Source organism: Genypterus blacodes, unplaced genomic scaffold, assembly GCF_046128005.1.
Source record: "Genypterus blacodes isolate CSIRO-AG114 ecotype Tasmania unplaced genomic scaffold, CSIRO-AGI_Gbla_v1 ptg000128l_1, whole genome shotgun sequence".
Lineage (NCBI taxonomy): Eukaryota > Metazoa > Chordata > Actinopteri > Ophidiiformes > Ophidiidae > Genypterus > Genypterus blacodes.
In genome coordinates, this window is record NW_027466930.1 from 1,923,282 (window position 1) to 1,938,475 (window position 15,194).

General features: G+C 48.7%; 1 protein-coding gene across 4 annotated transcripts in view; it reads right to left on the minus strand.

Moving 5' to 3' along the window:
* Positions 1–15,194, minus strand: part of tenm2a (teneurin transmembrane protein 2a) — a 140,605-nt gene that overhangs the window by 3,153 nt on the left and 122,258 nt on the right. For all 4 annotated transcript variants that reach the window (XM_076162883.1, XM_076162881.1, XM_076162882.1 and 1 more), the window contains 17 exons: positions 13,921–14,067; positions 13,539–13,749; positions 12,874–12,993; positions 11,189–11,450; positions 10,646–10,913; positions 8,820–8,963; positions 8,468–8,717; positions 8,004–8,024; positions 7,638–7,867; positions 6,274–6,428; positions 5,846–5,947; positions 5,406–5,579; positions 4,601–5,241; positions 4,122–4,297; positions 1,078–1,313; positions 682–978; positions 17–574 (listed from right to left, as the gene is read on the minus strand). In XM_076162883.1, coding sequence (XP_076018998.1) covers positions 17–574; positions 682–978; positions 1,078–1,313; positions 4,122–4,297; positions 4,601–5,241; positions 5,406–5,579; positions 5,846–5,947; positions 6,274–6,428; positions 7,638–7,867; positions 8,004–8,024; positions 8,468–8,717; positions 8,820–8,963; positions 10,646–10,913; positions 11,189–11,450; positions 12,874–12,993; positions 13,539–13,749; positions 13,921–14,067 — 3,992 coding nt within the window. The remainder of the gene's footprint in view (positions 1–16; positions 575–681; positions 979–1,077; positions 1,314–4,121; positions 4,298–4,600; positions 5,242–5,405; positions 5,580–5,845; positions 5,948–6,273; positions 6,429–7,637; positions 7,868–8,003; positions 8,025–8,467; positions 8,718–8,819; positions 8,964–10,645; positions 10,914–11,188; positions 11,451–12,873; positions 12,994–13,538; positions 13,750–13,920; positions 14,068–15,194) is intronic.

The window sequence follows — 15,194 nt, forward strand, 5'->3', positions numbered from 1 at the left end:
TGTTCCACGCCTGTACCTTGCCAGAGATCTCGTCGTATCTGTAAAGGTCAACGGGCAGCGGTGTCTCGCTGATCACAGGCTTCATGCTGGCGATGCGGAAGCTGTTGTCGTGGTACGTGTAGTCGAACCTGGCGTTGACCATCCCCTCCTCGCTGAAGCGGTAGATCTGCTTGTCAATGAGCGGGCCCATCTTGCGGTAGCGGATGGTGCAGGAGAAGCCCCCGCTCTGCAAGTTGACCATCTTCAGAACGCCGGCGGTCTCGTCGTAGCCGAAAGCAACCGCCGTGCTGTCGTACACGATCTCCGACAGCTTGGCCAGCTTGCCGTACTTGTAGAGGACGCGGCGGCCGGTGCCCAGGTAGTGCGTGGCCTGCGGTCTGCCGTCCTCGCTGAAGTCGTAGATGATGGAGGCGTTGCTCTCTGGCGGGTTGTAGATGTTGCGGATGTAGCCGACGGAGACGTGCGTGAACATGGTGTGACGGGCGACGCTGGGCATGGTGACGGCTGTGACCCGACCCGAGGCATCAAAATCAAATATGTACTGTCTCTGGCTCTGCAGGAGGAGAACCATGGACTGGACCAGGGACAGAGACAGACAGGAGAGGAGGAAAATGTTAAATCAATCACTCAAATCATCATGAACACCATCGCTTCCCCTCAGTTCTCGATGAATCCACTCACTTTGTCGAGGTAGCTGTAGCTCCACACTTTGCCGTCCACAAACGAGCGGGACAGGATGCGTCCCTGCGTGTCGAACTCGGTCCTCTCGCTCATGCTGCCCCTCTGCAGACCCACCAGCTGTCCCGTGGGGGAGTAGGACACGTTGACCACCGCCAGGCTGCTGCTCGGCAACCACATGGCCGGCCGTCCCTGGGTGTCGTACATGATGCGCAGCGTGAACTTGCGATGGTCGTCGTAGATCTTCTCTGTGCGAGTGTTGCGGTCGAAGTCGATGGAGAGGAGGTTGCGTCCATGGGCCTGAAGAAAAGGACAGAAACAGAGACGATTCTTTGAGTTAAGTAGCTCAGAAAAGCTTGTGGATGCGTTGGATATGTACAGATTTGAAGGTCGTCTTACCCGTAGCTTCCTGCCAAATACTGTGACCTTGCCCTTGGTCTGCTCCTTGCGCAGGCGCCACTCGATGGAGTTGAGTCCATTGTCGGTGGGCAGGGTGATGTTCCTGCGGCCGATGGTGGGGCTGACGGAGCCGGCCAGGATGTGGGGCTCCGTGTGGAAGCTGATGCCCATTCCGTTGGCGTACATCACCCTCAGGGTCCCGTTGTTGCACAGCTGGTAGCTGTTTCTCACCTGGTCTGTTGAGGAAAGAGACGGATAAACGTAAGCGGCGCCTCTCAAGCTACGTTTGAAACCCCGTCTGAAGAAACCTCAAAAGACTTTTAATCTGAAGCGTTTTCCTGGCTTCAGTCACAGCACTGAGAGGCAGAGCTGCCTGAGTGCCTCCATTCAGGGAACAAACATTCCGCCGCCATCGCATCGTATTTCTTGATTAGGAAAGCTTCCTAACCGAACTAATTTACCCGAAAAAAATCCATGTGACACGCACCATAATTGCTGCTTAAATTCTCTAAATGCCAGCGAAACGCGCGCGGCGTTTTCTCTCCCCAACTCCGTTTAGCCTTGGACACACATGATCATCATTTACACACGGAAATGAGATTTTTGCTGCTCCACAATTCCTGCCTCCAGTTGATTTAACGTCCAATTACAGAAAGTCAAACTGCCCAATCACGGGCCAAACGATGGCGGCGCCGCACGCTAGCTCCGAACGGCGGTTGAACGCAAGCCCCTCGGAGCCGTCAGAGTTTGTCATAATGAGTGAGCGTGAACACCTTTGGGGACCCAGGTGGGTTAATTACACTTGGCGTACGCGTAAAGAAAACTGCTGGTTAACTTTAATGTAGTTACAGAGGTGTCGCTCACAAACATGACAGCTTAATTGGAGGATAAAACCGTGCTTTGGCGTCGGAGAGTCAGCAGGGAGCGTTCTGATTGGCTAATCAGACTCGGCTGTCAAGACGGGGTCAAAACTCAAGCACATAATTTTAATGTCACTCACTCACACACACACACACATACATACAGACACACACACACACACTCACACACACACACACACACACACACACACGAGTTGGAGCGTTCAATCTTCACACACAGTTTTTGGCTTTGAAGCTGCACTCAGATTTGCACAATGTGATTCTTCTTTCCTCATTTTCTCTAATCTCACCTTTGAAATCTGCGTTTATTTACACTTTCACAAATTCTTCTCCCCGACTCCTAAATCCTTTAAAATCCTTCTCACTCATGTGGATTATGTCTGATTTGATCTTTCTCACACATTCACAACTCTGAATTACTGAAAATGTTTTAAATTTACGCTCCATCTTTGCATATTTCCCGAGTCTTTCCTGATGGCACACACACGTTACACACTCGGCCTCGGTGACAGTTGCGTGGCGTTCCGTCTGACATTATGTATTCTTAGCAATTCAAACAAATAGAAACGGAAGCCATTGTCTCAATCCCAGGAGCTCCTGATTGAGAATCCACGCCAGTCAAATATTCATGTAGCACTCAACCATAAGATCATTTTCTATTCCGTCAAATCCGAAAAACTGCGCTAGTTTGAGTGTAGAACGCAGACGTGCAAGACTGACATCTTCCCCCACCGTACTTAAACCAGTCGCCCTAAAATGGATGACGGGAAATGGAAATAAAGTAAATGCTTATTGCTGAAACTCCCATTTTTTCTCCTGCGTCTGATGTGTGAGAACAGGACGGCTCCATCACAGCAAAGTGATTGAACGCAAGATAAAATTGTTTTTGGCTCAGAGATGTCTGGCAGATGCAGTGGGGGAGGGAGGGGGGCGAGGGAGGGTGGGGGTGCGGGTTGGGGTGGGGCGGGGGGGCTTTTTATGTCATTTACAAAAAGGTGAGGGGATCAGATGGTGTCTAGCTTTGAAGCCCGACCATAAATGGCAGTAATCCATAAGGCCAATTTGTAATAAAGCTCCAGGCGGCATTTTAACAATGCCTCAAACAGACAAGTGAAGCTTTTTCCCATTGACTTGGCAGCAACAGCCTTTAGATAAATCTCTGCTCTCTCTCTCTCTCTCTCTCTCTCTCTCTCTCTCTCTCTCTCTAACGCTCTCTCTCTCTCTCTATCTGAACAACCTCCATAATAAAACAGAAGAGAGAGAGACAGAGCGAGAGAGAAAGAGAGAGAGAGAGAGTGAAACGATGGCTTTAGGGCTGTGGAGAATCCGCTGTGCAGGAGTTAATGAACAAAGCGAGGGAAGAGCGAAAGAGAGAGAGATGCTTAAGTGTGTATGTCAGCAGAGAGACTGAGCTGAAACCTACACATCGCCTTGGAAACCTTAAATGACTCACAGCTATCGTGAGCAACTTCAGCCTTTTCCGGCAGGTGGATCGGCGGATACATCTACAACTTCTCCCCTCTTCTTCTACTTCCTCCTTATTCTTATTCTCTCTGAGGCCTCTGCAACACTCGCCGTCCGCACTCTGCATTCATACATCTGTCACGCCGCGAGTACTGGTCAGGGGAAGAGGAGCCAATTATTCTCCTTCATCTTGTTCTCTAAACAGACTGAATAAGCTAAGGGATCATGGGAACTGGGTAGGAGCTGCCGTATGTGTGTGTGTGTGTGTGAATGTCATCGTGTATGCGAGCGAGTGTGTGTGTGTGTCTATGAGAGAGAGAGAGAGAGAGAGCTTGGGGGATGAAGTGGATTCACTCTAACACGAGTTAATGAATTTTTGCTGTGATGATATTCAAAAGCAGGATGGTGCCAACTGGGAATAACAACTATATATTGGTAATTTTACCCGATGAGAGGGAGAGCGAGGATCGTCGGTGAGGGAGGAAATGATCTCGGGAGCATGCAGAACACTTTCAATTAGACTTGGCAGGCCGACGCATATTCACCATCGCAGATTTTCAAGTAGTTTGTGAGCATCTCATTAAGTATCCTGCTTAATGACATCAAATCCAAATATAAATGATTGAGAGGATCACACGTGTGTTGTTTGGTGAGTGGGGCAGTGACACACATGTGCCTAAACCAAAGCTCCGTCTCTACCTTGCACCACGGTGTAAGAGGCTTCCACAGACGACAGGTTGGTGATGACGGTGACGTCGTCGTCTCTGCTGGAGCTCTCGATGTCGATGTTGATGGAGCGCTCGATCTCGCGGTGCAGACTGGTCACCATGCCCGTGGGGTATGTCATGTTGGTCAGACGACCCTCGCTGTCATACCTGCGAGACAGCATGTGCACACAGAGGTGAGCAGATTGACACGGGAAACACACACTTTTAAAAAAAGCACACACCCCAACCACTGACATGCACAAATTGGCTGCAGTTCTGACAGCTATCACCAGGGGGCAGCAGTGCACCGTGTGAGGTGGAGGAGAAAAAAAACAAAAGGCCGTTCACCGGGTGAAGGTAAAATATGAAACTCATGCAATTTCAGTTTCTGATGTGCACGGAGAAGTGATGGGAATAAACCTGCACACACACACACAAACACACACCCTGACCACTATCACACACACTCACTGGTAGAAGGTGGTCCACCCGGTCTCGTCGGCCTTAGTGGCCAGCAGACCCGTGTTGCCGCTGTAGCCCAGCAGCGCCACCTCTTGGCCCAGAGCCGACACACTACGCAGCCCACCGGTGGGGTCCAGTCCCAAAGTGACCACTTGGTTCTCCGGCAGCAGCACCAGTCTGAGCAGGCCGGCTCCTCCTCCCTGGCCCAGGCCGTCCCTCCTCACTTTGACCGTGTTGTTACAGTTGTCCACCAGCACGGCCAGCTCTCCGTCAGGGCCGTATGTGAAGTTGTAAAGTGGCTCCCCAGTCACCAGGCTAATGGTCTGGATGTGAAGGCCCTCTCCGTTGAAGACGTATAGCTCCTGTTCCCGTGGCGACGCAACCTCATACTGCGCTGCCCCAGATCCGTAGCCGATGCTCGAAACGGCCGGGCCGGGGCGATTGGCTCGCACGGCCCTGATGCGTATGTTGTTCAGGTCTGCGATGAAGAGAGTCCCGTCGGGGGAGACGGTTAATGAAGTGGGGGAGTTCAGGCCGGCGTCGGGGGCGTAGCCATCATCGCCGTAGAAGCAATTGCAGTTGACATCGTTCTTGCAGTCGCAGTCTGAGGCGGCGCCGGCCAGGAGGGAGATTTCTCCATTGGTGCTCACCTGCGGAAAAAAGTGGAAAAGAAAAAGACGCAAAAAGTTTAAAGACGAGATCGGAAAACTCACTAACTCAGGAACAGAAACTGAAAATGTAATAATTTTTCATTGTAAAACACAGAACTGTGCAACATCCTGACACAGGACATGAGCGCTCTGTCGGTCTCTACCTGTCTGACTCGGTTGATCTTTTTCTCATCGGTCTCAGCGATGTAGAGGATGCCGGTGTGGGACAGAGCGATGGCGGTGGCGCTCTCCAGGGCGGCGTGGATGGCCAGCTTGCTCAGGCTGTAGTCGATACCTGGAACCTGGCAATGCATGGGCCGGCCTGCGATGATGCTCACCTGCGGGCAGAGTTACAACAGAGCACGTCAGATCCACCATCAAAACAGAGCAACACAACTGCAGAGGGGAAAGTGTGCAGACATTTCTTTCACCAATTAAGCAGTATTGTCATAACTTTTGCAAACTTTTAAGATGACGTCTCTGCATGGGAAAAAACTACAGAAGAACTTTTACTTATAAATTGGTTTGAGAGCCTAATTGGGACCGAGTCTGGACAGAAGTGTAATGTGAAAGTCCACCCTCAGGGGTTCTGACTGGTACAGACCTGGTGGTTCTCGGTGATCCGGAGGATGACGTTGTTCTCCAGGACGTAGAGGGAGTTGTCCATGGGATTCACTGCTAAGTCTGTGGGCCACTCCAGACGAACCTGGTGGACAGACACAGAGGGTTTCAATGGAACGATATCTCTGCTGATGGAGACGCACTGAAAGAACACAAGGGTTCAGACATGTCTCTTCTTTATTTCTACACACCGACTGCAGTCTTCACTCTCACTCTCCCCCGGTCTGATTTACTCATTCATCCGAGGCTTCAAACTCTCTAATCCCCTCCTTCAATCCATCTCTCCCTGACCTCCTGGCTGGCAGGTGTCCACACTAACTTCATAGCTGAGCACTCATGGGACTGTTAGATTACCATCTATCATCTCATCACACACCCCAAACCCCCACCCCCACTTCAGAGGGATCGTACCTGGCTGACGTCCATGCTGGTGTCACAGCTCAGTGGCCTCACGGCAGTCAGATCGTTGGCGCCGAGCAGGGTGGAGATAATTCCGTTCTGGTCCACCTTACGGATCATGGTGGCGTCCACAAAATACATCAGCCCGTTTTTATCCACCGCGATGCCTGTCAGAGAGACGAGAGACAAGAATGACGACCCATAACTCAAGCTGCGGAGACAACCCGTGGACATTTTAAGTCAATTAGACTTCACTTTTCACACTCACTCAAAGGGGATTGCAGCCCTGACAGCTGAATTGCTCAATGCTTCATCAAACGGGAGGGAACAAAGTGATGGAATGGGCACTGAACTGATAGAGGAGTGTTAGTTTTGGGATGAGTCATCAGGATGCTGCAGGCCTGAGCTCATCTGCCTCCCAGAGGACATTTGTAGACTGCAAGCAGATTTTTAAGAGACGGGAACCGTTATCAGGAAGTGGCAAGCGATCTGTCGCGCTCCACGTCTTTCCTTGGTTTCCCCTCGTGTCTCAAATTTCCCTCTGCCTGTCTTTCTATCACCTTTCTCCTCTTTCTCAAGCGTTTCTGCTCCTCTCTCTCTCTCTCGTTCTCTCGTTCTCTCTCTTTTTTCAGCAGTGCCGCAGTGTCAGCCTTGTCTGTCTAACAGGCAGCAGGCATTCAGACAGGTGTGTTTGTTCTCGGCAACTGTACCCCAAAATAACTCGTAGATGCGCTAAAATATACAACAGCAGATGGAGGATACAGTGAAGGGCACACAGAAAACTGGAGAGAGCGAGAGAGCAAGAGAGAGCGAGAGAGAGAGAAAAGGGAGGTGAGGGCAAACTGATGTGAGCCGGCTGACTTTGCCTGTGACAGGTAAGAGGGAATCAGCGGCTGATTGTCTTCTTGTATTTCTTGTCTAGCTCACAAACAACCCCTGCAACTGCTCTCACACACACACACACACACAGACGTTCTCACACACACACACACACACACACGCAGAAACGCTATTACTCCCACATGCGTGTACACACATTCGTGCCACTGACAGGAAGTGTGACAGTGTGACATCCTTGACAGTTTGGTGTCACAATGTTCTAAGCTCCAGTGATCCACAAAAGTAATTCCATTAATAAGTTTTTAACGTTAATCTGGTTTATAACCTCCTTCTGTCGCCGTTCTGCTTTAGTTCAATCACATTCTGATTAAGGGGGGAAATTCAAGGCCGCTTCAATTCACGCCGCTTAAAGACTGACCGCCTATGTTCTGACTTTCTCTGTGATGAAGATGAAGATGAAGATGAAGATGAAGATGAAGGCCATTACCCTCACCCCTCTCATTAGCGCGGCATGATCATAAATAATTACGACTCACCTTTGGGGCTCATCAGCGTGGCTTCGGTGGCTTTACCGCCGTCGCCGCAGCGCTCGTCAAAAGGCAGACACTGCTCCCCCGTCCCGGCCACCACCTCTGCGTTGTCCGACAGCAGCCTGCCGCCCGTTAATGAGCGGACGCGGTAAATTCGGCGGGAGTTTGTGTCGGAGATGAACAATGCCCCCGATACCGGATCCACCGCCAGGAAGTACTTATGAGTGGGGTTATTACTGAGGGAGGGAGAGGAAGAGCGGAGATGATTATGAGATGAGAGGATTGTTTATACGTTCTATACCATCAGTGGGAGAATGTTGAAAGTTATTATATTGATGCTGAACTTTTGATTTAGGGTGGGGAGCGTCTTACCTGTGTCTGAAATCTTTGTTCCTTTTAAGGGGCAAAGGGAGACAAGAGAGGAGGAAGGCAAACGTTACTACTCACACGTGTGGCTGTGGTGTGAAGAGCAAAAAATGAAAACAGGCATAAAAACACCCCTGAGAAATGGCGCCTAGTGTAGCTGAGAGCGTGATTCAACTTTAATCTCACCGTCACACCTCATTTTCAAGCTTTCAAGGATTTCTGAATTCCAATTCGGAATGTTCTATGTGCTGCAAACAGCTTGACTTTCCCCTCTTCCTCCTCTATCTTTTGACTTTAATCTCATCTCTCAGCCCCTCGTATTACGGCGACATCAAAAACCTAAGAATCTACTTTGTGATTAATCTCTTTAAATTCCTTCCTTCTCTTGATCATTTTCTTCTTTTCATCATTGATTGTTCTTCTCCGCTCCTTTCATCAGTCTTCCCTCCCTCTTTCCCCCTCCCGCATACCTTAACTCCAGGATGCCAGTGGTGTTCATGGACGGGTAAACCCTGCGCACAAAGTTCAGGTCCCCGACGTAGAGGCTGCCGTCGATGCCCATCGCCAGGGCGACCGGTGCCAGCAGCTTGTTGCCGTCCGCTAGGCCGTTGCAGCTGGGGCAGGAGATGCTGCGCCTTCGCCCATTTCCCATGACGCTGGTGATTACCGGGGGCTGATCTGTCACAAAGATGTTCTCCCCACTTCCCTTATGAAGGATCCCTGGATAGTGGAGAGGAGAGGAGAGGGTGGATGTTGGCGGTTAGTTTGGGATTAACAGCATGTACTTCTTCTTCTTCCATCTTCCTCTGTGTGTATACGTACCGCTGCGTGTGTTGAGTATGTGGTGCTTGTCCAGTGACCAGCCACCCAGATTTGTGGGGTCGAGCTCGAAGCCTTGCAGGACGGCGGTCCTCTTCTCCCACAAAATGAGGTTGGCGCAGGACTCGTATTCATAACCCACCGACACTGCAGGGCGGAGACGAGAGGAGGGAGGCAGAAACAGAGAAAAGTGTAGAAAAAAATTAGAAAGACGCAAGAAGATCTAAACATGGAAAAGCAAAACTCTGGCAGAGTTCTGAGATCAATTATGTTGTGAAATGTGTAATACACAGAGAAGCTAGTTAGCACCTGTACAAAGACCTGCACTAACACCCAACTAACACTCTCACATGATGTTAAATCAATTAAAAAACCTTGTTAATTGGACAGATTGCCCAATGGACTGCAGGTTACCGCGGAAACAAACTCTGCGGGTGGGAAAATGATGCCCCCATTATGCATGCGTGTGGACAGAGGCGCGCTAATTGGGATAAATATTCCAATAAGGTTGAGATGAGGTAGTAAACAGTCTCAGTCTCAACGGTGTTACGTCTGGATGTATATGTTATATATATGTGCTGTGTGTGTGCGTGTGTGTGTGTGTGTGTACTTTCCTGTTAAGAGCAATAGTGTGTTAACACATAACCTTCCACATTACTCAGTGAGAACACGGTTGCAGCACCTTTTCAGCATCACTGCAAACAATAACGAACTCTTAGCGAGACGTAACCTCATTCAAAGGCAGCTGTAGCATATTTACATCGCCTAGGAAACATGAAGCCGTGCAGCTGTGTGGGGAATTTAATTGAATGGAATGCTCCAAATAGTACGACCTTGGCGATTTGGGCCACCCTGAGGCCACAGATGTCCACGGCGTCCGCAGCCTGACAGCCATGTTTGTCTGACAGGGAGTGTGAGCGGCTGTGACAGCGCAGAGTAACACCAGCGAGGCTCTACTGGACTCCTGCTTGCTGTTCCAGTAGCTAACCGCTAACTTACCCTGATAGCTAATAACCCTTTGCGACTATTACAGCCGGCTGAGTGCAACAAGCGCATGAGAAACAGACATGTGAGGGAGGAAGAGGCATGTATGGGCTGTATTATCTCTTCTTCACCCTCTCTAATTAGAGCTCCATCCCTCTCTCACAGTCGCCCGCTACGCTAACTGGAAGAGGTTTTCATCTGCTGAAAAACGCCACATCTCTCCACGCGGCGGGATGGAGACACTTAACGAAATATTCTTCTTGCCTCCACATTTTCATTAAATCTCTAAAAATCAATCTCCAGCCATCAGAATCCAGAACAGAGAGGCTCTGACTTCATAAAAATCCCCAAACACTAAAAATCGCCTTGTTACTGTGCGGAAAAAAAAGCTTTATGCGCAGCACTGAGCAGTAAAAGCCTCCTGGCCTGAATTTTGCCTCTCAGGCAAACATACACGGCACCAACTCTAACTGCCTGATTGGAGGAGCATTTTAGAGGCCATCGCAGGCTGGGAGGAAGACGCATTCAGAGTGAAAACATAAAAACTACAGGACAGCACTGCCAAGGCCCAAAAGACCTCTTCTTTGGGTTTTACGACCAATATAAAGCCAGATGTTTGCTATCATAAGATGGAAATGAGATGTGTAAGAAACATTTGGCATGCAAATTCATTGTACAGTGCTATTGTGGACATAAACCTCCCCTGGATCTATACTTGTAAGTGCTGCAAAATACCATCAAAGCTGTTTTCTACTGCTGAATCAACACCTAAAACAACACCCTTAACACACTTTTAAAGCCAAATCTACAACCTCGCACTCCATCCATCCATTCCTCGCACTCACCGACTGCCTCGGAAAGCCCGTACACCCTCTGGCCGTAAGCGTCGGTCTTGTCCCAAATGTAGGTGTAGGCCAAATTTGGCGAGGCGTGGAACCACTTCTGGAAAAGGTGTCCCTCCACAGCCACCATCAGATGGACTTTCAGCAGGCCCATGGACACCACAGCTGGAGTCATGGTCACCTTGAGCAGGGAGCGGTAACCCTGCGTCCTGGAGCTTAGGTAGCATAGCTTTAGACTCGTGCCAGGCACCTCGATCTGCTCATGCAGCACCTGGAAGACAAAGAGAGGAGATGACAGGAGAGAGGGATTAGGAGGGATTAGAGGGAGAGAGAGTAATAGGGGTCACGCTCTCCACTGAGGGCTGAAGGACAAAAAAAGAGAAAGAAAACAATGAAAGAAATAGAGAGAGAGTGAACAAAAGGGGAAGGGGGGGGATCTATGAAAGGAGGAAGCAGAATGCACCCTCAAAAGCAGACAGGCAGGGAAGAAAGAGGGGAAGAGGAGAGGTAAGATTAGCCTGCTGCCAGAGGTCAGTGGTACTGCACCTGTGTCTCTGGTACGATGGGTTTCTCTGCCGGTTTGGAGCTGAAGAAGGAGGAGAGAGGGGATGCAATCACCAGGGGGTCAGGCCTGACAAAGCCGCTCAGATCACAGCCAGGGATCGTGTTCTCTTCGGTCTTAAGAACCAGAGTGTCCATAGCATAAAACTGGCTCCAAGGCAGCCACACAGTGTGCTCCTGGCTCAGGAAGGGGGCGCGCTCGAACCGCAGGGTGAGTGAGGCGCCGCCGTTAGCTATCAGGTCAAACCTGCAGGGGTTTGGAAGAAGAGGTAGGTAATGAGGTACAGAGGGCGGAGGCAATGGTGGATGGACACTTTATTTACACTGGTACATTTCCTCAGATGCTTCAGGAATAATAACACACAACAACACAGTGGGATATTTCAATGCTGTTCCCCATATTCTTTAAGGTAAATAAGGAGAAAATGATCTGATAAGGAAAAAGACACTAAGTGCAACAGGAGTATTCGTTAAGGACACATGGCGACCATCAGGCACCAAGCAGGGATCAGCAGGGCCCACAGGTTGACCTCAGGAGTGAGAGGAAGTTTCATGCGAGTCGTAAAGTTATGAGTGACTGCCTCTGAAAACACAAACTCAGCGTTCTGACATTAGCACTTCAGAGGAGCGTTTGTCAAAGCCGGCGCCCAACAAGAAGGAAACGCTGCAAAGAAACCATTTATGAGAGCACGGAAGCGGAACAAGATGGAGACTGCAGGAGGAAACCACACAACAGAAACGGGACACTTGTAAAAAAAAAAGCAGGGGGAAAGTCAAGTCAAGTCAAAATGACCAAGGAGAACTTTTGTAAAAAAGCTGCATCAGTCTGCGAAGAAAAGTTATTGGGAAGTGGACAGAAACGTAGAAACAAAACCAGACAAACCCCTCAAACACTCCTGATCCCTGCAGGAGAAACAGGAGAATGTGGGTTAGAAACAAAACCAGTTTCCACTCAAGTGCCCTCAGATTCCGGAGCTTGTATCACACAGAACATTGCATACATTTTATCTGACTTGGAATTAACCGCATATTGCAACATACTGCCTTTTCATTTCCTTGTACATTTTTCAACTCCCGTTTCCTTCCCCTCCTCCTCTAAACGCATAAAGTTTAGTGTTCTTTTCATTTCCGCTGTACATTTTTCATGTATATCTTCTCGCGACCCGATTCCCATCTCGAGTAATTCACTTTAAAACCATTTCTTCTGCGCCTTCACATGAAACGTTTTTGGTTTCGTATTTCCCATGAATATCCCACTAAAATGTAATCTGATCTAATCTGATCTAATCTAATCTAATCTAATCTAATCTAATCTCATTCTCAATTCGAAAGTATCTAATACAATATAATCTGACTTTAAATTTAATCTAATTTTAAATTTAATCCTATTCAATCTAATCTTATTCTTAATCTTAATCTTGATCTTAATATTAATCTTGATCTAGTTATAATCTAATCTAATTTTATCTAATCTAATTTTATCTAATCTAATCTAAATCTAATCTAATCTAAATCTAATCTAATCTAATCTAATCTAATCTAATCTAATCTAATCTAATCTAAATCTAATCTAATCTAATCTAATCTAATCTAATCTAATCTAATCTAATCTAATCTCAATCTGATCTCCGGTGTGGTGGTGAGGCAGTTTCAGAGGCTTTTGTACATACATTCCGTCCTGCCGAGTCAGCGTGTATCCGTAGTGGGGGTAGTTGACAAAAGACACATTCACCCCCACCAGAGGCGTCCCGTCTGTAGTCAACACCTGACCCCGGATAAGAGACGCCAAGCTGGAAAAAAGAAAGGACAGGAGGCGACGGCGTGAGAGACGATCTATCAAGCCAATCTGTGCAGCCATCAATCACCCGGGTTTGATTAATCTCCCTCCATCTTTCAATCTTCCAATTTGCACAGTCATTTACCACTCTGGTCTTCCACATTCATTAATTAGAGACAATTAGCAAACTCCACCGTCTAGATTAGCTGCCTTCAATCATGTAAACAAACCATGACAACGCAAGGATGTGTGTGTGTGTGTGTGTGTGTCTGTGCGTGGGGGGGCAACTCTGGAGGACTCTAAAGAACGGTGCAATGATGGGATAGGTTAGCCCAGAATCAGCACACTCTGACACTCGCGTTCTTTGGCCTGGAGTCGGTCAAACGTTTGGATGTCAGAAATTAATAAAGAGTCTTTAAAAGATATCGAGTCTAAATATAAACTTTGCACACCTTTGCTAACCAAACACAACGTCTACAGTGCGTGAAGGTTTATCGCTTCGTTTGCGCCCCTGGACCCTTGGGGTATTTGTGTGTGCGTTGGTGTGTGTGTGTTTACCTGGAGTTGAAAGGGTTCTCCCCAGGGATGATGTGGGTGCTCTCCCTGCCCACCAGCATCCTGACGCGGTCGTAGAAGGAGCGTACCCGAGGCTGAGCCATGGGGGTCTGCTGGATGACCTGCAGGGGGTCCCGTGCGCCCCGACACAGGGGGCTGTTCTGACAGGGGCTCTGGATGCAGCAGTCGGGGTCCATACAGTCTGTCAGTCCATCTGGAAGAGGAAGGCAAGGGCGCAAACAGACGAAGATGTGTCTATTTTTCCTGTCGCGTTTGCTCATTTATACCAACTGTCTCTCCGTGATTTGGTTCACAAGCGAGACGATGACATGACTTGCGACAGCTCTAACCTAAAAAATATTTTACAAAACCCCCTCCCAGTCACCTCCTTCGTTGTCCTTGTTGTCGGCGCAGGAGGTTTCCATGGCAACGCTGCAGCCAGGGCCCCTCCAGCCTGTCTGGCACTCACAATGCCAACTCTGCTGTCCCATGGTGCACTGGCCGTTACCATTACACAAGTTGGGACACCCGTCTGCGGAGAGAGGACGGAGGGGCAAGGACATGACAGGAAGGACAGGAGGAGAGGACGGAGGACAGAGGAGAGAAGGGGAGAGGAAGGAAGGAAAGAGAGGAAGGGAGAGAGGAAGGGAGAGAGGCAGAGTGATGCTTAGTGGTTCTGTCATCAGTGATATGCAGATGATCACGCACGCACACACACATACACATACACACACACACACACACACGTTCATTCTCTCACTTTGCGCACATTTTTTTTCTTTTGCACACTTACACTGAACCATAGAGTCTATATAACAACCACACGGAAGCAAACTGTAAGTATTGATTGTCCAGGAATCAATTTAATTTAATCCAACGAGTCAATTTTCGTGCACTCATCCCATCTGTACGTCTCCATACCTGCCATCCTGTGTGTGTGTATGCATGAACACTCCATTCACTTCCTTGATAGAGCCCCACCCGATCATCTCTCTCTCTCTCTCTCTCTCTCTCTCTCTCTCTCTCACTTATGATTCAGTGTAGGTAATGGGATTCTGATGGCCTGAGAGTAATGCTTTCTCATGAGAGAATTAGATTATGTTCAAGTGTGTGTGCGTGTGTGTTTGTGCGAGCGTGTGTGTGTGGGCGTGAGTACTATCTAAGGCCCTGAAGCCATTGTTGTGTCCTCAGCACAGCACAGCAAGGCCACCCTTTAAACCAAAGTGCGATTTTAAAAACACATTTGTAAGAGAGAAAACCGGCAATCCCACATTTCTGTCTGTAAGCGTCGTTTTGTTTCTTTCTCTACTTTTGGTTCCTGCCCCTTTAAATCTGGCGATCATCACATTTGCTCGCTCTTCACAGCAAAATTGAACATGGTTGCAGTTTCTCCAGATCTTATCGTAATATTTTAGCACCTTCAAAGCCTGCTGTTTTGTTTCTTTTTACTGCGTTTGCTCATTCAGATCCATGCTGACACGCTGCTGATCAACATTTTATTTCCCAAAATGTTTCTTACCTCCCGGCCCGCCTAACTCTTCAATAAACCGCACCCTTCCAGCTACAGTATCTCTACAAAGACAGTGTGTTGTGCCACGTTAATCTATCAGGGAGGGGTGAGGCGTGGGGGATAGGGGGGTGTGTGAGGAGGTGTGTGAG